This window comes from Pongo pygmaeus, chromosome X (genome assembly GCF_028885625.2).
Source record: "Pongo pygmaeus isolate AG05252 chromosome X, NHGRI_mPonPyg2-v2.0_pri, whole genome shotgun sequence".
Lineage (NCBI taxonomy): Eukaryota > Metazoa > Chordata > Mammalia > Primates > Hominidae > Pongo > Pongo pygmaeus.
This window is the reverse complement of record NC_072396.2, coordinates 81,382,925-81,406,533: the sequence shown is the minus strand read 5'-3', so window position 1 is coordinate 81,406,533 and position 23,609 is coordinate 81,382,925. Positions and strand designations below refer to the sequence as shown.

The window sequence follows — 23,609 nt, the reverse complement described above, 5'->3', positions numbered from 1 at the left end:
CCGAATGGCCATTAGATTCTCAATAGTGACAACGAAACAGTGGCTTCAAGTCTCAAAAAGTGACACTCAGGCTAAAATTCTATATATAGCCGAACTAGGAATCAAGTATAAGGGTCGAATAAAGACATTTTCAGACTTACAAAGTCTTAGAGATTTTGCCTCCCAGGCACCCTTTCTCAGGAAGCTAGTAGAGCCTTGTGTTCTACAAAAAGTAGACCAAGAAAGAGGGAACAGAGGGAATCCAGAAAACAGGAGTCTAACACAGGAGGTAAAAGGAATCCCCAAGAAGGTTATAGGAAATACCAGAGCAACAGCTAGCTGTACACCTTGCCTGGAGGGCATCAAGTACAAATTGGAAAAGAAGCACCAAGGACTCCTGCAGGGATAACTCTAACAAGGATTATTCAGTATGTTTTAATATATTGAGACACTTATGCTTCTAGAAGATTTGGGAATGAATCACTGATGGGTAGGCACAGAAAAAAAATTTTTTGAAACACTGTTAACACCAAAGACAATAAAAGTTACATAAGTAAATTTAATCATAGCATACTACATAGCTCAGCTGTATTAGTTATGTAGACTTTTGATCTAATCTATAATTGTGACAAAACTATACTGAGAGAATGAAGAAGTGGAAATATATGTGGAACAGAGCCTTCCTCCATGGTATGAAATAGATTTCTTTAAAAAATAAAAAAAAAGAAGTGAACAATATAACCATATTACTTAGAAACATGGAGGTATATACATGAAAAACTCAAGAGTTGAAAGTGGTCACCTCTGGAGAGTGGGAATCTTGAATGGGAGGAATGGGCTGGGGCTTTTTTGTTATAAGCCTTGACTTTTCAAATTATGATCATGTGTAACTGATAAAAGTTAGAATAAAAGCACTAGCACAATGTCTGCCATAAAGTAGGCCCTTGATAAAGAATAGACATTTATCTAATTGTCCCGTCTCTCCACTGCTGCTGCCCCACTTCTTGCATTCAACAATGTAGACATCTGATCCGTTCCTCAACATTCTATTCTCACCCTTCCTAACAAAGTATGACAGGAAAAAAAAATCACCGTTTCAATGGACACTTTTATTGTTTACTTAATGGATCATCAATTTTGTCTCCCTACCTACAAATGGAATTTCATCTTGTTTCCATGCCGAGTAGTGAAACAGTGACAAAGCTAATCATAACCTACATCAAAAGAGAACTAAGTTAACACAGCTCACTTTCTTTTTAACAGGCAAAATATAAATATATGCACTCTAGAATGCACAATGGTTTAGTCACTAAGAAATTCAAATGGGATCTTGAAGAATGTAGGCAAATCCAGGGTGCAGTAAAGATGAGCTGAGATGCTGTGCAACTGTTTAAGGGTTCCTGGCACTGCATATCTTGGCCACTAGCTGAATCTTGACATGGAAGGTTTTAGCTAATGCCAAGTGGAGATGCAGAAAATGCTAAGTTGACTTAGGGGCTGTGCACAGGAACTAAAAGGCAGGAAAGTACTAAATATTGCTGAGAGCATCCACCCCAGGAAGGACTTTACCTGTTTTTGAGAGAGCACACATACATAGACAGCATTACTATAGGGCCCCAGTAAGCCAGATTTCTCCCACTTTATCTTCCCAATAACATGCCAGCTCTTTTTTAGGATATATGGCCAGGAGTTGGCCAACTTTTACATTGTGGATTCCAGGTCTACTAGACCATAACTCTCAGAACAAGTTTCTATCTGTCCCTCCCCACCTCAGTGGATGCCAGGAGCTTTATCTGAAGTTCCTCTGTACTGCCCAGCTAGTAATGACTGCTAATGACAACACTACCTAGTAACTTTCTCCACTCCTTTCTACCCACCTCTCACTGCACAGTCCCACCCTTCTCCCAAACAAGCCAAAAAACAGAAGACCCTCACCTTCCAGGAGCTCCAAACTGGCACCACCCCCAGTGCTCACATGGCTGACTTTATCCTCCGTGTTCCATTTGGCACAGCAAGTGGCAGTGTCTCCACCACCTGTTGAATGAAAGCCAGGTAAAAAGGGAAAAGAGAGAAAAGAAAAAAAAAGGGATTGGCACCAAAACTGTAAGGCAGTGTGCTCCCCAACCCAAAAGGTAGCTTATAAACCCCCAACTCTATCTTACCAAGAGGCTCCTCTGTAAATTATCTACCTGTTTACCTCTTAAGATTTACCCGGAATAAAAAGACACAGAAGTTCTCCATTCCACCTTCCTCTGATCAGAATTCTGCCAGCTTATATGGGTATTAGCTTTGTATAGGACCGCTTACCTATGATGGTGATGCAGCCCCTAGAAGTGGCTTTCACCACCTCATCCATGAGAGCTTTGGTTCCCTGGGCAAAAGCTTCCCATTCAAATACCCCCACAGGACCATTCCACACAATCTGCTTAGCCCGAGTGACAGCGTCAGCATACTTCTTGCTGCTTTCAGGACCACAGTCCAAGCCCTGAGGGGTAGAGGTGAAAGAGAAGATGAGCTATCAAGAAAAGCTACTTAAACACCACCTCCACCAAGACCAGAACTCAGGGCTGCACACCAAAGTTTCTTCTAGAACCAAATAGTACCCTTCAGTCTTTAAAATTATAAACCTGTTCATGGCCTTTGTACTCAAAAATTCTACTGTATGGAAGATCAAGTCTAAAGGAAAACCTCAAAAGTTATTTAATAAAGACATTCTTAGCCACACTATTTATGTTAGTGAAAACTAGATCAATAGTTCTCAACCAGGGTCAGTTTTGCCCCCCTTCACAATAGATAGGCATGTGGCAATGTCTAGAGATATTGTTGTTGTTGCAACTTGGGAGGGTGCTACTGGCATCTAGTGGCCAAGGATGCTTTAAACAACCTTACAATTCAACAGTCCCCCACAAAACAACAGATGTCAATAGTGTTGGGAATGACAGTGAACTATATCAGTAGTACTCAAACTTTGCCATGCGTGAGAATCACCAAGAGGGCTTATTCAAACACAGACTATTTGGCCCCACCCCCAGTTCCTGATTCAGTAGGTCTGGGGTGGGGCCCAAGAACTTGCATTTTTAACAAGTTCCAAAAATGATACTGACACTGCTGGTCTTAGGAACACACTTTGAGAAACACTGAACTAAATAATACGTGAATGCTTGAAAAGAAAAATAAGCAAACTAGCATGTAAAAACATGATACAATTTTACACAGCAATCAAAATGATATTTGGAGCACCCTAAAATCAACTATATTAGTCTTTAATATACACTTACATTTCTCCATGCTTGTAATCAGTATATTTTTTTCATATGAGAAAGTTTTCTTATATAGCTTTCTAGATAGCAACATAATCCAAAACAACCCAAACCATGAAAGTACATGACACTATCTCCAGCACGCAGTAAGTACTTAATACACATTAAACAGATGAAGAAAAAACAGAAAAAACTAAAAATGGGCCGGGCACAGTGGCTCACGCCTGTAATCCCAGCACTCTGGGAGGCCAAAGCGGGTGGATCACGAGGTCAAGAGATCGAGATCATCCTGACCAACATGGTGAAACCCCGTCTCTATGAAAAATACAAAAATTAGCTGGGCATGGTGGTGCACACCTGTAGTCCCAGCTACTGGGGAGGGTTAGGCAAGAGAATCACTTGAACCTGGGAGGCAGAGGTTGCAGTGAGCCAAGATCGTGCCACTGCACTCCAGCCTGTCACTGACACAGTGAGACTCTGTCTGAAAAAAAAAACAACAACAACAACAACAACAAAAGGTTTTGCAACACATTACTGCATTACTGAAGGCCAGTAATCCAACAGCACTGCTTTTCTCCCATGGAGAGGAACTCACTGCAACATGCAGAGCCCTCTCTGACAGATCTCCTATAGAGATTGTTTTAAAATGCTTGTTGATTGGCTCAATCAATGAATAAATGATACCACAGAGTTTCTGTTTACTCACACTACCAACCCACTCAAGTGACTCACCATCCAGCCAGCAGGTATGCCAGAAGCCACAGTGGCTTGGCCAGTCTTGGCATTCTCATCAAACTTGTCAGCAGTGACAAAGTCAACAGGCAAGGTAATCTTCACACCATTCTTCTCAGCTTTGGACATTAGGTCTTTGACAATCTTGGCTCCCTCTTCATCAAACAGAGAAGTGCCAATCTACATAGGGGAGCCAAAATGATGGAGGTCAGCATCTATACTAAGAACAAGACTGCCTCACAAAGCAGACAGGAACCAGACACAATACAATATAAAGGAACAATGCAAAGACAAAAGAAAGACTTGCCAAAATAAATAAAAATGGGAATTTTCAGGGCTTATGTCAAAAGACTGTTTTCTTTTTACATGTATACAACCTGCTATTATCATGGAGAGCAATTTCACATCCACTTGGCATTGGTTTCCTACCTCCATGTTGTTGAGCACCTTAAGGAAGGTAAAAGCCATTCCACCACCAATAATCATCTCATTGACTTTGTCCAGCATATTATTGATGAGCTGGATCTTGTCTGCAACTTTAGCTCTAGAAGAGAAAGCAAGAATCATCACTTAAAGAAGAATGGACTAGAGAAGTGATATTACATAGAACTTGAGTTTCTATTTCAAGGCACAGGAACAGAGAAAGTCTCAAAGTGACAAAAGTACCGCCTAACTTTGCCCTATGTTTCTCCAACCCAAAAACTCAATCATTTCTAAGAAATCCTTTTAAGGTATGGCTCCAGACATCAGTATACCTTTTTAAAAATTCCTCACCCCACTTACCATCAGTACATTTTTTTTTTTAATTCTACCTAGAAGCTGACGGACAACAGATTTAAATCCATATGCTTTTTTTAAGCAGGGCTCAGAAGACCTACTCTTGTCTAAGGAAACTATGGGTTCCAAATCTATTTTGCACATTCCCCAACACACACACACACACACGCACACACACAAATTCAGAGCATCAAGATTGCTAATTGTATCTAAGCACGATTGCTAATTGTGGAATCCCGGAGCCACTCAGAATTATCCTAACCTTAGAGCAGGGATCGGACTGTATACTAAATAAATATATACTGAACAAAAATATATATTCCTAAAGTCATACCCTATGCTCAGTTGCTGGGACATTTTTTTTCTCTCTCTTTTCAACACAAAGTCTCACTCTGTTGCCGAGGCTGGAGTGCAGTGGTACAATCACAGCTCACTGTAACCTGGAACTCCCAGGCTCAAGCAATCCTCTTGCCTCAGCCTCTCAAGTAGCTGCGACCACAGGCATACAACACTACCCCTGGATAATTTTTCTTTTTAAATTTTTTTGTAGAGACAAGGTCTCACTATGTTGCCCTGGCTAGTCTCAAACTCCTAAGCTCAAGTGATCCTCCTGCCTTGGCCTTCCAAAGCACTAGGGTTACATGCCTAAGCCACCATGCCCAGCCTGGGACATTTTCTTTATGGCATTTATTTTTGTTGGATCACCCAATTCAACACATTTACTAGGCACCTACTCTGTGCCAAGCACTATTCTAGGTCTTTGAGAAACATCAGACGGCAAAGGCAACAGAAAGATCCCTACCCTTTGGGAGCTTATTTTCTAGTAGACGGAAATAAGATAAATACACATGTATCTTTCATCTCCCTATGAGACAAAAAAGATCCAAACTAAAGAGAAACAAAGTAATAGCTTGCCTTCCATAAACATTCCCATATAACTAAATCCCACTTACATGGACAAATCACCTTGCGTCTGTTTCCTTCTTCATTCAATAAACAAGATAATGCCTATCCGGTGAGAAACCCTATGCTAGGATTTGTGAAAAGGAGATATGAAACAACAGTGATGTGGGTCAACAGATGGCAAGAAACTATTTACTATTTATTTCAGTTGTAAAGATTGGCTACCACCAAGGGTAAAGATAGATTGTTTTAAATACACACACACACACACACACACAAAGGGAAGAAAGCAGTTAGAAAGGAGTTCAATTTCTTCTAAAGAATAGCTTACAGCTCAAATGCCTGTTTGTTCAACAAATCAACAGAATGAAAGTAATAAATAGGGGATTATTACAAGAGATACCTAACAGCCAAAGGCAACGCATGGACTTCATTTGAATCCTTATTCGAACAAACCAACTGTAAAAAGACACTTCTGAGATGATCAAGAATATCTGAATACAGATTGGGTATTAGATGATAGTAACGAAACTGCTAAATTTGTTAGGTATAATATGGTGATTATTTAAAAGAAATCTTCTTATCAGTTACAAGATGTATACAGGAGTATTACAGGTTGAGTATCCCTAATCCAAAAATCTGAAATCCTCCAAGATCAAAACTGTTTGAGCTCAAAGGAAATATCATTGGAACATTTCAGACTTCATATTTTCAGATTAGGATGCTCAACTGGTAAGTACCATGCAAATATTCCAAAATCCAAAAATAAATCTGAAATCCAAAACATTTATGGTCCCAAGCATTTCAGATAAAAGATACTCAACCTATGTAAGTGAAAGTATATGATGTCCAAGGCTAACTTAAAAACATTCCTGACAGCAGGGCACAAGCTCACGCCTGTAATCTCAACACTTTGGGAGACCAAGGCAGGCAGATCGCCTGAGCCCAGGAGTTCGAGACCAGCCTGGGCAACACAGTGAGACCCTGTCTCTACAAAAAAATTCAAAAATTAGCCAGGCATGGTGATGCATGCCTGTAGTACCAGCTACTCGGGAGGCTGAGGTGGGAGGATTGCTTGAGCCTGGAAGGTCAAAGCTGCAGTGAGCTGTGATCATGCTACTGCACTTCAGCCTGGGCAGCAGAGTGAGACCCTGTATCAGAAAAAAAAATATATCTATATATATATAGATCTAGATCTATCTATATAGACATATCTATAGACATATCTATATAGATCTAGATCTATATATATAAATATGTCTATATATCTACATATATCTATATATCTAAAATATCTATAGATCTATATCTATATATCTAAAATATCTATATATAGATCTATATATCTAAAATATCTATAGATCTATATCTAGATATCTAAAATATCTAGATATAGATCTATATCTATATGTCTAAAATATCTATATATAGATTTATATATATAGATCTATATCTATATATATATACACACACACATATATATATACACATATTTATTTCACTTGTATTCACATTGTCAGGAATATATACGTGTGTGTGTGTGTGTGTGTGTGTGTGTACATTCCTGACAAAACAGAGTTAGGACATAAAAGAAACAAGATTAGCAAAAATGTCAATTAATTGTTGAAACAGGGTAATGGATACCTGGGAGTTTACTATATACTGTTCTCTCAACTTCTGTACATATGAGTGTTTCTTACAATAAATTTTGTTTAATAAAATATAAAAGTTTTCCCAAAAACTGTTAATGGCCTAGGGAAACTACACTGCAAGAAAGGTGGCAAAAAAATCTCACATACAATTCCCCATAACAGCTATTTCAGTCTGAACCTAAAAACCTAACCATAAGGTGGCACTAGGTGGCACTCACTCCCATATTCCAGGTCTACAGAAAGTTGGAAAACAAAGCCCAGGAATAGATACCGTTTTCCAAGAACAAGACACAACAACCTGTATCTACCTGAGTTATTTTTAAGACTCTGAAACTGGGCTCATAAAGCCTGGAGAGCAACTGTATTAGCCCATTTTCACAATGCTATAAAGGACTACCTGAGACTTGGTAATTTATAAAGAAAGGTTTAATTGACTCACAGTTCCGCATGGCTGGAGAGGCCTCAGGAAATTCACAATCGTGGTGGAAGGCAAAGGGGAAGCAAGTCACATCTTACATGGTGGAAGAGAGAGGCGAGCGAGGGTGGAACTGCCAAACAACACTATCACAAGAACAGTATGGGGGAAACCGCCCCCATGATCCAATCACCAGGTCCCTCCCACAACATGTGGGGATTATAATTCGAGATGAGATTTGGGTGGAGACACAGAGCCAAACAGTATAAGCAACTACGCTACCTGAAATTGACACCCAACTCCAGAGTCAATTTTCATCAGGAAATAGTATGTTCACTCCCCTGGGGGAAAAAAAACCTTGCTCATAGAAGGGTAATGGGCCTCCAGCCATAAAGAGACTGCTACCTAGATCACCACACCAAGTCACAGGAAATTGTCTTATCTAAGCAGTGCTGGCTCTCTCACCTAAAACTTATCACCTAAAATTTATCCTCCTCTCAACCCTCAATTCTGAAATTTCTATTTTTAACTAAGCCATTGGAAAATCATCATCTACTTGCTGCCTTTCCCTATAGGAGAAAAGATAAAATAGGTATGTAATCTGGAGAAATGAGGTCTAAATTACATATTAAACACATACGAAGAGGTTTTTATAGTTATACCCTGCCAGGTTATATGTATGTAAAAGGCTCAAGCACTTCAAAATTGCTAAATGAGCACCTATGGTGGATCTTTCCCATTCTTCCCTGCAGAGCCATCTTCTATCCTTCTCCACCCTGTTGCATCACAGGAGGAGGACCTGCATGGACTACATCAAGGAGCTTTCTTGCACTCTGGCTTCCATTTGGGTTTCAGCCAAATTGAGGGTGGGAGGGGGTGCAGCAGCAGGAGACTGAAAGGAGATCAGAATATTTATTGCCCTGGCTCCCCCTCTCTACCAATCTTGTGTCCTTTGACCAAAGGCTACAGTTCCCATCAGATAGCTCTCTCCACACCAACTTTCCTCTCTGAATTCTGATAACCATTCCCCTCCCTTTGTCCCTTCAGGCATAGAGATGGTGATGCCTGTTGGTAGCCCCAAATTACTGTACTGTCCCTTTGCGGTCTCCCTGAAGCCTACCCACACCTCTGTATGTAGTTCGTTCGTTCGTTCATTCATTCATTCATTTATTTTGAAACGGTCTTGCTCTGTCACCCAGGCTGGAGTGCAGTGACGTGATCACAGTGCACTGCAGCCTCTACCTCCCAGGCTCAAGTGATCCTCCCACCTCAGCCTCTCTGGTAGCTGGGACCACAGGTGCATACCACCACCGCCCAGCTAATTTTTTTTGTAGACATGGGATCTCACTTTGTTGTCTGGGCCCATCTCAAACTCCTGGGCTCAAGCAATATTCCTGCCTGGGCCCTCCCAAAGTGCTGGGATTACAGGTGTGAGCCACCATGTCCAGCCTGTAGTTCCTTTATTAAATTCTCCTCAGTTACCCAGTGTGACTGAGCTATATGACAATAAACCACCCAAGTTATGGCCTACTACCAGGCAAACAATACTTAAAGCATGATCTTAAAGAGTTCTTCATACCCGCCCAGGATGGCCAGGAAGGGTCGCTCTGGGCTCTCCAAGGCCTTTGCAAAGTAGTTCAGCTCCTTCTTCATCAAAAACCCACCAGCCTTCTGTGGCAGATTGACTCCTACCATGGAGCTAGAAAAGATCAAAGACATTCAAATTCTAGCCAATCCCTATCATTCCTCCTAGTCCTAGAGGCCAGCTCCTTATCACTAAAATATTTCTACTTCTGGACTGCAAGAAATCATGGTTTTCATCCCTACATTGCAACAAAAAACACTTAGGTACAAGATAAGATTTTTAACTAATACTGCAAGGTCAAGGGGAAAGAGTAAAAAAGTAATGAACTTAGGTAGAATTTAAGATACCCAGTTAACACTCTTCAGCAGGCCAAAGGGCAAATCACAGTAAGTAATTGGCCGGCTGATGATAACAGAAGAGGATTCCTCAATTTGCTTCCTACTGACAACACGAGAGTCTGATCTTGTAACGTTCATAAAAGGATAACTCTGTACAAAATATCTAAGGTGAGAAAGAGCAACCTCTTCCTGAAACTCCACAAAAAGCCCTACAATTACCAACATTTTTTTACCTTTATTTCCTCTTTGGATGAGAGCTACTCAACAAGAGCCATAGTGGCAGTTCCAATTAGAGAAGCTGAAAGGGTTACAGTATAATACAAAACTCTCCAAAAACCACCCAGAGCTTGGGCTACTCAAGTAAATAGGAATACTGTTCTCAGTGTGGTAGTCTACGAGGTTCTTGGTACCTGTGGGCTCTGTGAGCAGTGCCAAAAGCATCATTGACGTAGACATCCCCTAGCTTGGAAAGTGAAGCTCGGAAAGCTTCTATTTTGGCTGGCTCGGCTTTAACCTATAGAGAAAAACAAAAACAGAAAATGTGATGGCTCCAAAGACAACTATAAAAGCATTTCATACACCAAGAGTCCTCTTGAACATCTCTAAAGACCCTGAGTAGGTGGGACAGCGATTTTTTAGAACCAGCAGTAGGATGTGTTCTTTCTTCCAAATATTCCAGGTACTTTGGTCATTTCTGCATGTTTCTGCTCTCCCTTAACTTCCCTCAAATTGCAAACCTAACATTCCTGAACGATGGCTTTACCTCTAATCACATGAAGTTAACCACACCCCACTAGCCTCTCCCCAGCCTTCAGCTCATGGTTCTGATTATCCTTCCCTCTCCTTGACTTAGTTCCTCATTTTAAACATTCTCCTTGTGATAGTATCATACTTGACTCAAGCTGCTGGCTACCAAGGCCTTTCTGCGAAGTGGAAGGGGCTCTCACACATATTCCTCATAAAAGCAACAAGGGCAAGCTGGGACAGAGAAGGCAGATGGAAACATGACAACAGAAAAGAACCTCAGAAACACTTCACATTGACAAAGAGGTATTTTATGACCTTCTCTGGAAGCTAGGCATCTGAGAAAACAAGAGATATACTTCTACAAAAAGAGAGGAAGAAAATGTAGAAGTTAAACATAGAGCTTTAAAATGTCAGCTTGCCATCAAGGGATACCCCAAAGGTGACAGAAAGCAACATGGGAGGATAAGCAAAACAGACAGTCTCTGGCAGGAGATTAAGCAAAGAGGCACAGGAAGCAAGCCAGATGAAAGGGGACAGGACACAGAAGAGTACATAGCACAAAGCAGATGTTCATTTCAAGTCACTGCCCACTCCTATGCTCCTATGTATCAAGGAGGTGAAGGGGACTGCCATAAAAAATGGGGCTTTTCCCTAAAGACCCAAAGAATTGCAGAGGCACTAATGCTAAAAATTGAAGATTGTGGTGCTCCCATAACCTCTCTAGAATAGAATAACATCTGCCACTAGTGACTGGAAGATGACACATGTAGTAATGATAACAATGCTGAAATGTAAGGAGACCTGAGTTCTATGTCCAGCTCTGACACTAATTCATTGTGTCACCTTTGGGAAGTTGCTCTGAAATTTTCCCTTCTATCAAAAAGGCATAATAACCCCTCCATTTAAGAACTATTTAAGGAGGCCGGGGCAGTAGCTCACACCTATAATCCCAACACTTTGGGAGGCCAACATGGGAGGATCACTTATGCCCAGGAGTTCGAGATGAGCCTGGGCAACATAGCAAGACCCCGTCTTTACCAGAAAAAAAAAAAAAAAGTAAAAGTCAGTTGGGCATGGTGGTATGTGCCTGTAGTCGTAGCTCCCTGCAAGGGATGAGGCAGGAGGATCACTTCAGCCCACAAGTTTGAGGCTGCAATGAGTTATGATCATGCCACTGCACTCCACCATGGGCAACAGAACAAGACCCTGTCTCTTTAAAAAGATATTTAAGGAAAAACAGGGTAAATCGAAAGCTCTTCATGAAAAAAGGTGCCATGGAAATAAACAATATCAATCAGAACTCATTTCTCATTTACTGATCTGCAAATAACTAGAAGAAAGAGAAGGCCCTTAAAAGATCAATGTGGGCACTTTGGATAAAGGGAAAATGTTTATGTCCTCATGTCCTCACTTTGTTTTTGTGGTTTTTTTGAGACAGTCTTGCTCTGTTGCCCAGGCTGGAATGCAGTGGTGCAAACTTGGCTCACTGCAACCTCCACATCCTGGGTTCAAGCAATTCTCCTGCCTCACCCTCCCCAGTAGCTGGGATTACAGGCACTTGCCACCATGCCCGACTTTTTTGTATTTTTAGTAGAAACAGGGTTTCACCATGTTGGCCAGGCTGGTCTCAAACTCCTGACCTCGTGATCCACCCACCTCGGCCTCCCAAAGTGCTGGGATTACAGGCATGAGGCACCTCACCCAGCCTCACTGTTTTTTTAATCCATTTTGAACTTGGGACTGACTCCTGAAATTTCAGGTATTAAAAGCCATTAGATAGTGAATGTCAAGTCAATTAACTAAAAAAGTCATAGACTACATAGTCAGCTCATCATTTCCTAAATAAAAAGTTTTGCTTCAATTTGCCCTTTGCCTCCTGCCACTTCTAAGTCCCAGAGTTCATGCATCATGAGTTCCAGTTTAAAAGGACACCAAATTTTAGGTCAGCATTTGACTCCTAATACTGTAGCAAGACCACGCCAAAAGCAGGATAAGGCAAGACCAGCACCTTTGGTGCTAAAAAAAGAAACTGCTTGAAAGCAGGCACTCCCAATGACCTTAATAAATTTGAGAAGCCAAAGGAGACTGAGACACTAGACTCAGAGCATCTTGTTCTCCGAGATACTAAAGACCAGAATAGTGGAAAGTACTAAAAAATACCTTCAGCTTCCTTTCTAGCCAATGGGCAAATTCAAAATCATCTGCAAAGAGCCAGTTTTATCACTGAATATTTGAATTCTGGTTGTCAGTTCACAGTAATCTGTTTGGTGAGTTAGCTATGGCTGCTTTTGCACAACACTGACAGAGAGGAGTAGTTCCAACAGAGACTATATGCAGATGGCAGTGACTGCACAACACAGAAAGCCTAACAGAAAGCCTAAAATATTAACTATCTGGCCATTTATAGAAAAAGTTTGCTGATCGAATGGGCTGAGCTCTAAAGACCACCAACAGCACCACTGCCTCTAACTTTAATCATACAATTGCCTTTCAGAAACTTAAGTTTTTGAGACTTAGTTTCTTTATGAAATAAGGTGATACCTGTACCTCTATCTTAAAGAGAGATTTAAAGGAACATACTTTACACGTCTTAAGAAAATGCCTTAAATCCAAGGTGACATCATGACCATCATATTCACTGAATACTCTTCCACCACAAAGGTGTTCACATATTTTTCAAACATATTTAAACACCACCTGAACATGAAGGAGGGCTTCTGGGATGCTGCTAATATTCTACTCCTTGAGCCGGGTGATGGTTACACAAGTGTGTTTACTTTGAGATAACCCATCAAGCTGTGTCAGCATTGTATACTTCAATAAAAGGTGTCTAAGTCAAAATAAATGAGCTTTCTCTATTCTTCAACCACAGTCTCTTACAGACTCAGGCCCTCACTCCCAATAATGTCAAAATCACAGGTCCTACCTTGTTCCCAGAAGCATCTTTTCCCTTCCCTTCTTCCTCCACATGAAAGCGGAGGTTCTCCAGCAGGATGACAGACCCAGCAGCTGGGTTGGCACAGGCTTTCTCCACTTCTGGGCCTACACAGTCCTTCAAGAACAGAACATCCCTGAGAAGAGAAGAGATGAAGACACTTGAGCAGTCTGAAAGTTAAAAACCAGTAACAACGTGCTTGACAACTTCCCCCGCCACAAAGTCTACCAGCACCAGAGCCTGGCACTTACTTGCCCAGCAGAGATTTGAGTTCTACAGCAACTGGCTCTAAGGAGTACTTGTCAGGCATAGGGACACCATCAGGCCGGCCTAGGTGGCTCATAAGGACTACTGACTTGGCTCCATTGTCCAAGCAGAATTTGATGCTTGGGACAGCAGCCTTAATCCTGCAACCAAAGAGAGACAACAAACAGAACGAAGTTACTCCTAGAAATTAGTGGGAACTAGTTTATTGATAACCTCATAAAGCATAAAGCTCCTTTTCTTCTCCAAGTTCCTTCAAATCTACTATCAGTAATTCAATGGTGGTCCTTAGGGGAAGAAGTTAAATGCAATGCCAACCCTCCACCTAGGATTGTACAATCTCATTATGTATCTGCCCCTTTCACAGACAAGAGTTAACACAGCAGGCCTGAGGCTACTATCTACAGAAGGACCTGTCTGTAAGACTGGATCCTGGCTGGTATCTGGGAACTTGGCTTTCAAAGTTAACTGATAAGACCAACAAGGGCTATTCGCTCTTCCTAGACTGTCTATACAAACATGGTGATTTATGCTGAACACCTGCCCCACTCTAGAAGTCTAGAATTTTTTTTTCCTTTTTTTTTTTTTTTTTTTTGAGACAGGGTCTCACTCTGTCACCCAGCAAGCTGGAGTGGAGAGGCACAATCTCGGCTCACTGCAGCTTCAACCTCCCCAGGGGCTTAGGTGATCTTCCCACCTCAGCCTCCCAAGTAGCTGGAACTACAGGAATGTACCACCATGCCCAGCTAATTTTTGTATTTTTTGTAGGGGTTTTGCCATGTTGTCCAGGCTGGTCTTGAACTCCTGGGCTCGAGTTATCTGTGGGCCTCAGCCTCCCAAACTGCTGGGAATACAGGCGTGAGCCACCACACCCAGCAAAAGTTTGGAATTTTGGTAGTTGCTAGGCAGAGGATACCTATGTGACCAGTTCCCAATAAAAATCTTGGGATCTGAGTCTCTAGCATGCTTCTCCAGGCAGCGACATTGCAGACAATTACTGCATTTTTCACTGCTGAAGAAAGGAAAACACTTGATGTGTCCCCTCACGGGAAACTGGAAGCCCATGGATTTCTCTAGACTCCCCCATGTCTTTTCCTCTTCCTAATCTTGTCATGCATTCTTTCACTGTAATAAACTTTAGCCATGAGAACAGCTCTGAGTCCTAGCAAATCATCCTGAGATATGTGGGTGGTCTTGGGGACCCCTGAAAACACTCTTCTTATATGACTATGGAAAATAGATAAAATTCTCAAATATTGAAACCATCAAAGGAAATTTGGGGAAAAATCAAAAACATGTAGTAACTTTTCTGCACCTATTAGTAGATCCTAAGTCACTTTTTTATGTAGGAAAAAATAATTGCACTGTCTAGAGCTTGGTTTCCATAATGTATCACATTTATTACATTATAAATTAATCAAAAAATTAACTCCCTTTAAACATTTAAAAGTTTTGTTATAAACCTGCTACTAACTTGCCATTTTGCCAGTTTATAAGAAATTAAAATTGATCAAGAAAAGCATTTATTTATTCACCAAATATTTACTGAATGCTTCTTTTGTGCCAGGCATCATTCCAGGTTCTGAGAATGAAACAGAAAACTCTTAAAAAGTCTCTGTTCTCATGGAAGTGAAATTCTAATGGAGAGAGACAATAAACATGTATGTGTGTGTGCGTACATGTAATATATCAGATGGTGAGATACAGAAAAAAACAAACCATTGTTCCCCATTTTTGTCCCCCTACTTTTGAGGACAAAAATGACCGGGGAACAATGGTAGAGGAGATTTTTAGATAGGATGGCCAGGGACAGTCTGATAAGATGACATCTGAGCAAAGAATGGAATGATTTAAAAAGTTATATTTTTAAAATATGCTATTAATATTTAGCAGATATAAGAACTCATTTATATCAAATTTAAAAATCTGTATCAGGTACAAAGTTTGTGCAATGGAACCAATTAGTTTTCAGGACTATCCCTTATCAGCAAGTTTTATTATTTCTAATGTTTCATTTTGTTAACTCCATGGATTTCCGGAAATGAAAAGATTTCCAAACATGTTTCTTTACTCTTAAAATACCTTGATAGGCATATTTCCAATCGTTTCTGTGTGTTGCACAATAATGAAGATCAAGAGGGATCAGACCTGCCTTATACAAAGACCCTGCCACTATGGTACAGCAGGGATGTGCTTGGCAAAATGACAGGCTCTATTCTGGGACCAATACCTGAAAATGTTCTGGGTCTAGACCTGCACAGTCCATTACAACAGTCATTTAGTCATGTGTGTCTGTTGAGTACTAGATATATAACTAGATCAAATTGAGATGTGCTGTCAGTATAAAAACACATGCCAGATCTTGAAGACTTAGTACCAAAAAAGTTAAATGTCCCTTTAATTTAATTAACACAATTTGGCTCACATTGTATTTCTATTAGATACCACTGGTCTAGATCATTGGAAAGCACCTTGCCAACACAAACCCTTCATTTAAAATTTAAAATAGGCCGAGCACAGTGACTCACGCCTGTATTCCCAGCACTTTGGGAGGCCAAGGTGGGCGGGGTCCAGGAGCTCAAGGCCAGCCTGGGCAAAAGGGCAAAACACTGTCTCTACAAAAAAAATACGAAAAAGTAGCCAGGTGTGGTGGCTCACGCCTATGGTCTCAGCTCCCTGGGAGGCTGAGATGGGAGGATCGCTTGAGCCCAGGAGGCAGAAATTGCAGTGAGCCAAGATCGTGCCACTGCACTCCAGCCTGGGCGACAGAATGAGGCCGTCTCAAAAAAAAAAAAAAAAAAAAAAAAAAAAAATTAAATAAAAACCTTCTTGATGGATACCCCATTTAACCTGATGTGATTATGTATTGCATGCTTGTATCAAAATATCTCATGTAACCCATATATATATAAAATCTACAAAAATTAAAAATTAAAAAAATTAAAAAGAAAGTAAAGACAAAAATAAAGACCTTTTACAACCTAGTTAAAAGCAAGAGCAGTACTCTCACTTAAAATTTGTTTCTGAATCTAGGATCCAAGACATTGGAGCAGCTAAACTGACTGAAAATGTACTTCTGAAGTCCTTCCTGTTTGTTTTTTTGGAAGCAAAAACAAATGAAAATTCTCAAAAATTGACTTTATCTGAGTCATATGGAATGGGGGCTTGTAAAACTACACGTAACCTTAGTAACTACTGGTACTTTTAAAATCCTTCTCTTACATAGTTCTTCATTTTGCAAGAGAAGCCAAGTAACCCTAAACTTTTATATTCTTTTTGTGTGTTTTATAGAGATGGTGTCTTACTATGTTGGCCAGGCTGTTCTCGAACTACTGGCCTCAAGCAATCCTCCTGCCTCGGCCTTCCAAAATGCTGGGATTACAGATGTGAGCCACCACACCCAGCCAACTTTTATATTCTTTAAAAATGAATAACTCTGCCAGGTGTGGGGGCTCACATCTGTGGTCCCAGCACTTTAGGAAGCCAAGCAGGAGGAGCACTTGAGTCCAGGAGTTTGAGAACAGCCTAGGCAACATAGTGAGACCCCATCTCTACAAAAAAATTTTTTTTTAATTTAACCAGGTGCAGTGGTGTGCACCTGTTGTCCCAGCTACTCGGGAAGCTGAGGCCAGAGGACTGCTTGAGCCCAGAAGGTTAAGGCTGCAGTGAACCGTGATCACACCACTACACTCCAGTTTGGGTGACAGAGTGAGATCCTATCTCAAAAAAAGAAAATGAACTCCAAATTCTTCTAATTTTCAAAAAATAAGGGGAGGAGAATCACTTTCTTAAGATTTTGCTTATGTTTGTATGTTCTCATAAATAAGAAAGCAGATCAGATAGTGGGTTGATAGAAAGCCAAAATCATTTGTTCTAAGTTGCTACAGTTCCATAATACAATATGAAAGGAAAAACATTTCATCCTATGTACCTACACACATCTTAAACCCAGCCCAAGGCTTAGCAGGGACCTTACCTCTGGTTGTTTGTTATCTGGTTGTTCTTCATAGGAACATTGAAGTCGACTCTAAAAAAGAAAGATTCAAGACCATGATCAACTTACTGTTCCATCAAAGATTAGGAGATGCACTTTTAATGAACCAGTTAAATAAGTCGGAAATTCAAATCTCATCTTAAAAATAATCAATGGCATTAAAAGTCAAAATAGTGGTCAGTCACGGGGAGGATGGCAGGAGTGGTGACTGGGATAAGGACACCAGAGGCTTTGGGGTTCTGGTAATATTCTATCTCTTAACCTCAGTGATCATACAAATGTGCTCATTTTGTGGTAATTCTTTGAACTTGTGATTTGTGCCCTTTTAGGTATGTATTCATACTTTAAAAAGAATTAAAAAAAAAAAAAAACCTAACTTAAATCACAGGAACTAGCTCTGAAGATCTGGGAAGCTAAAGCCAGTTCCACCTAAAAAGATATCTGTCTGGGCCTGGCATGATAGTATCTGGGTAGCAGCTGGAGGAGTGAGGAATAATAAGGAATGCATCTTGACCCTAATTCCCTTGATACTATTTCTGGGTCCTCGTGAAACTAACATGACTAGAGAAAAAAATTAAAATAAAAATAAAACACACTAAGAGAAAATCATTCTTTTTGGAGAAAGCCTGGGGCCTTAAGACTAGGGGTCCTTCAAGCAATACACACAGCATAAGACAGCCTCTTTCAAAAAGCCTGAGAAGAGAGAGTGGGACATGTGCCCCAGCCCACCTGACAAACAGGCAAATTAGAAGGGAAGTAATCAAGACGACACAAGAAAATAATATACTGCAGTCTCTCTTACCCAACAGATTACTGTGTTATCATTCTTAAGAACCAATTATTCTGAACTCCTTGGAACCTCAGCCTACTTCAATGTGAATGAAAACAATAATGTACGGCAGCTATTTTTAAGGTTTAAGAGTTGTGCCTGCCATGATCATTTTTAAGTGATTTTTTTCTCATCGGGATGACAGTATCTACCTCGTAGTTATTGAGAGAATTAAGTCAGCCAGCAATTTGTAAAGTGCTTAGAAGTGTACCTGACACACAGTAAGTGCCGTAAAAGTGTTAGTTGTTGTTACATGTTTCTCCAGAATGTAATTCTGTGATTTGACACGTAAATCAACCACTACTAAAAACAGCTAGCATCACTTGCAAAGGGACTACAGTGAAGTATGACCTAATCAAGAAGACTGCTGCTATCCTTGATTATAAGCCTCCATCTTTTTCCTCTGCCTTTTTATATACCCCTTCCTCTCTAAGGCTAAGGCAATTACAAACTCCTACAGACATACTGAGAAGACCACCAATTTCTTATATCCACTAAGCCTGAACTCCAATCTACCTCACTGAAGAACAGCCTTTCCAAAGGTAGGCTGGGGAAAAATAATTCTATATTAAAACATGTTTTAAAGTCTTCAAAATTAAAGGCAGTAAGCCTCTGATGAAAGAAATACACTCTACTTTGTTTCAGGCCACTTGATTCTCTGTCTTCTTTAAATATCCCGAACAAGGAGCCTGCCAGCCTTAAAGTACATTCCAAAGAAGAGAGAATATCCCATTACCATGGGTCATTTTCCCCCATGCAACCTCCCAGAAGGCCTATGCTCAAAAGGACTAATGGCACAAGGATGAGCACAAGCCACTTCTTGCAGTGCTACTCTCTACCCCCAACCCTTACAGGGACGAATATCTTTGGGCAGAGACACCTAAGAAACTGTCTCATCTATCCAAGCTGCCATGCTGTCAGCTTACTAATGAATTAGACTTGATTTACACTCTCTCCTCAAGGCCCTCTGGATTACCTCCCCTCATCTCCTACACTCACACAACAGCTCTGCTTTTAGCTTCTCCTCTGAGGACTCCAACACAGCAACTGCTCTTGCCTACAGATTCTACTTGTTCCATTTTACATAAAATATGCACAATTTTCTTTTTTTTTTTTTTTTTTTTTCGTTTCCTTATAACACTCCTGTGCTTTGCTTCAGGCACAAAGTCAGTTATTACTACATATCCATCAGAACGAAGAATAACTAAAATAGCTGGTAATGAAGCAGAGAAACTGATTACTCACATACTGCTGGTAGAAATGTGAAATGCTGCGGCCACCTTGGAAAACAGTCTGGGGATATCTTAAAAGGATGTGGCCCAGCAATTCCACTCCTACGTGTTTACCCATGAAAAATGACAGCATATGTCCATACCAAGACTTGTATACAAATGTTCACAGCAGCTTCATTTGTAATAGCCCCAAATCAGAAACAACCCTAATACCCTTCAATGATAGTTAAACAAACTATGATACATCCATACCATGGAATACTACTCAGCAATACACAGGTATGAACTTTTGATACATGTGACGATGTGGATAAATTTTGAGGACATTATGCTAAGTGAAAAAAGTTAATCCCAAAAGGTTATATACCATGTGATTCTATCTGTATAGTATTTTTGAAGTGACAAAATTTTAGAAACAGTGGACAGATCAGTAGTTACCAGGAGTCAGGAAGGGAGGTGGGTATTATAAAGGGTTAGCATGAAGGAGATCTTGGTGGTGATTGAATAGTTCTGTATCTTGATTGTGGTGGTGGTTACACAAATCAATGCATGTAATAAAATGGTATAGAACCATACATACTTTATACCAAAGTCAATTTCCTACTTTTGATATTATTCTATAATTAGGTAAGATGCCTCCATTGGGGGAAAATGGGTTGAACACAACACCTAACTTTGTAACCTCCCATGAATCTTTAATTATTTCAAAATAAAACATTAAAAAATATACTGATTTAGCTGGAATAAGAATATCAAGTCTCTATCACCTGAAATCTCAGGTCCCAGGTCCAGTTCCATTAAAAACTCTCAAAGGAACCACGTCCATCAATGCTTCACTGCCCCAAATGGAAAACTGGGATATTGTGGGTGTCTTAGTGACTTTTTCTCTGCTCTCAATTTTTTCCTGTTTCTCTTCCCACTACATCAAAGCAGTTTCTCTACAAGTTACAACAAGTTGGAGAAAACCAGCGAGGTTTAAAAAAACAGGCAGGAGCAAGCAAAAAGGAAGTGCTTTACAAGCAGGCAAAGGATGACTGGCAACCTATGAGAGAAAGGAAGGAAATTACCACAAAAATAAGCAGAAGTGTATTCAAAGAGACTGTAAAGTCAACTGGGGAGTCCTAAAAAACTAAGATGAAACCTGGTAATTAACAAGTCAGAGGTTTCTGGCTATCCCATGTTCCCTCAACAAATCAATTTTCCTTGGCAATCCAAACCAGTGGACCAGAAGAGTCAGCAAATACCAGAGTTCACTTCTGCAGGACAAAGACGACAAATGCGGCAGCCACTACTCAGGAAGCCCCATTCCGGAAACACCGCCAGCAACCACCACGTTGAAACAAAAAGGAATTGAGCTGACACGACATGGCTGCCTAGGCACCTCCAAAAAAGTAGACCTACAACGTGACTCTCTGTTCAAAAGAAATACATTAATAATCAGGGAACGATGTAACTTCCTGTCCTCAGCCTAAATAAGTAGAAGGTATCCAGATTACGGGAGAAAAGTTCTATTTCAACGTATCCTTGGTCATTGTCTCGAATATTCGGAGGATCTAGTTGATAGCCAAGGAGACCCAAATTCTACTCCTAGCTCTGCCACCAACTTGGTAGTTCAGTAACCCTGAACAGGTCATTTTCCATCAGCAAAACAGGACTAGCCAATCATTTCAAGGCTATGGGTTAGTGTGTGCTAAATGAAACTTTATTAGGTCCAGAGGGAGAAAAGTTAAGCAGCTCCTCCAATCCCACCCCCAGCTAGCTTCCTCAAGCCAGTTTCCCTAGAGAGAGGAAATAAAGCCCAAGACTGCAATTATAGGAAGGTTATCAGCATGATGTCCCACTCCTTGTCTTTTAGTTGGTCCATGCATCTGGAAGAATCAGCCTCGAACACAGGGGAGATGCAAGGAACTAATTAAAACCTAAAAGCTAGTTGCATGCCAATGTCCACCTGTCCTGTTTTTTTTTACAGGGTCTATCCCCTTTTTTTAGAATTGTATGAGGGCCAGAAAGGGCACTCCTCTAGTACTAACATGGCTGTGATTCCTACTTTGTCCAGATTACAAAGGCCTATGTCATTTGGGGAAATGTGGAAACCAGGTATTTTTCACGGACATAAATTATTGGGTTCTTCTATCTCCATAGCAGGGCAGAAGTTACCTGCAAAGTAATATTGACCAAAGTGAAATTAGAGAGAAGGGGAGAGCTACATGTACTTTTAGGATACCCATACAGTTCCCTAACTCAATCGTGTCCTCATATGTTTAAAGTTAGAGTAAAGGGAGATCTCCTACTGACTTATGTGTCTGTTAATATCCAACACAAGCCCTCATTTGAACCAGCCCAAATTGGAAAAGGGGCCAGATTACACCAGCCACATGCCTACCTATCAATCAACCACTTCCCAAAAAGGTCAAGGTTGCAAAATGCTATCAACAGAAACCTTTATGACCCCTCAAAAACACCACTCTTGGATCCTGTTAAGGTATATAAACAGTCAAGTCCATCAGTTACATACCGACTCATCCTCCTGCACCTTGCTCCTGGCATGCACAAATATACCACACGTGACAAAAAGAATAAATGTAAAAGCTCCCCACTATATCAACAATTCTGGCAGATAAGAAAGAAACCGTGTTGGCAAGTGACCAGAGATCCAGATGCGCAGAGTAAGAGACCCAAAGTGCACAAGGAACCTTCTTCCCCCACTTTTAAAATTCTACTTTTCTAGCCACACGTGGGGATGAGGTTGGAGGCCAGCAAGTATGAGGAGCCACACCCTGCTCTACCATTACCTAGTATGTCACAATCCTGATGCAAATCCTGTGCCCAAGAGTCCAACGATACCACGCTGCAGGGCAGCAGAGGCCTGTTACATAAGCTCTGCAGGGCCTCCTCCGGTGCGCCCCGCCCTACCCTCCCACCCCAATTCTTTAGTGGCGGGGGGCGGGGGGGTCTACTCCTGAACAGTTAAATCAACATCCTCTTGGAAAAATATCCTTTTGTGCAGGGACCTGTGAGATGTGGGCCGTTTCTCATTTGGCTGCGACGGTCTAGGAGCGTGGGGGAAGGGAAATTAACAAAATGACCTTTCAAGGTCCCTTCCTTGAAGCCTAGAGATTTGCAGGATAAGCATTAAGTCCCATCTAGCCGACTGGGGGCTGGAGGCAACGGAACCGCATTTCACCAATAGGAAAAAGGACAAAATGAGTCCCAGCGGCAATCTCGGCCCTTCCTCAGTGGGATCCATCCCCGAAGGGTGACTTCGGCTGCTTCCTGGGCTGGGGAAAATGCGGCTAGAAACCACCAAACCCGTGAACAGCCTCGCCCTCCAAGCCTAGGACCCCTGGGACCCACCCAAAAGCTAAAAGCAACTTAGAGCAGACGAGAGAACAAGTCGGCTCCGGCCAAAGAGGTTTGCGACAGAGCACAGAGAGCACGCGGGCAAACGTGCAGAATTACCTCATAACGACCCGCTTCCCTTTAACGTCCAGCTTGTCCAGCGTCAGCTTGTTAGAAAGCGACATTTTGGAAATACAGCTGGGGAGAAAGGTCGGTGATTCGGTCAACGAGGGAGCCGGCAGCCGACGTGCGCTCCGGAGGCTTGCAGAATGCCGAACAGAGCGCGGGCAGGAACAGGAGCCACACTGCCGCCCCACACCCCGCCTCCCGCACCGCCCCTTCCCGGCCGCTGCTCCCGGCGCGCCCTGCTGAGCAGCGGCTATTGGCCACAGCCCGTCGCGGTCGGCGCGCTGCCATTGCTCCCTGGCGCTGTCCGTCTGCGAGGGTACTAGTGAGACGTGCGGCTTCCGTTTGTCACGTCCGGCACGCCGCGAACCGCAAAGAACCTTCCCGACTTAGGGGCGGAGCGGGAAGCGTCGCCGGGGGCCCCGCAAGTGTAGCGGCGAAGATCCAGGTGGCGCTGCGAACGGACCGGAAGAATGTGCTAGACCCAAGGTCGGCGCCGCTG

At 41.6% G+C, this 23,609-nt stretch overlaps 1 protein-coding gene across 1 annotated transcript; it reads right to left on the bottom strand.

Moving 5' to 3' along the window:
* Positions 1 to 1,067: 1,067 nt before the first annotated feature.
* On the bottom strand, positions 1,068 to 23,609 carry PGK1 (phosphoglycerate kinase 1). The gene is made up of 11 exons (XM_054471257.2): positions 23,102 to 23,609; positions 17,564 to 17,614; positions 13,575 to 13,730; positions 13,315 to 13,459; positions 10,052 to 10,155; positions 9,298 to 9,417; positions 4,401 to 4,515; positions 3,972 to 4,151; positions 2,287 to 2,464; positions 1,915 to 2,013; positions 1,068 to 1,548 (listed from the first exon to the last, which is right to left on the bottom strand). Exons 1-11 carry the CDS (start codon positions 23,164 to 23,166, stop codon positions 1,508 to 1,510), a joined length of 1,254 nt encoding a protein of 417 aa, XP_054327232.1. The 5' UTR covers positions 23,167 to 23,609; the 3' UTR covers positions 1,068 to 1,507.

What these genes read in the sequence shown, in the direction of transcription:
- PGK1 (XM_054471257.2), bottom strand. Translation starts at nt 23,166, where the DNA reads ATGTCGCTTTCTAACAAGCTGACGCTGGACAAGCTGGACGTTAAAGGG. An exon ending in ACTGCTCACAGAGCCCACAG is followed by an intron (nt 9,418 to 10,051) that starts GTACCAAGAACC and finishes GATCTTTTCTAG; the next exon opens with CTCCATGGTAGGAGTCAATC. An exon ending in CAGTTTGGAGCTCCTGGAAG is followed by an intron (nt 1,549 to 1,914) that starts GTGAGGGTCTTC and finishes TCTCAAAAACAG; the next exon opens with GTAAAGTCCTTCCTGGGGTG.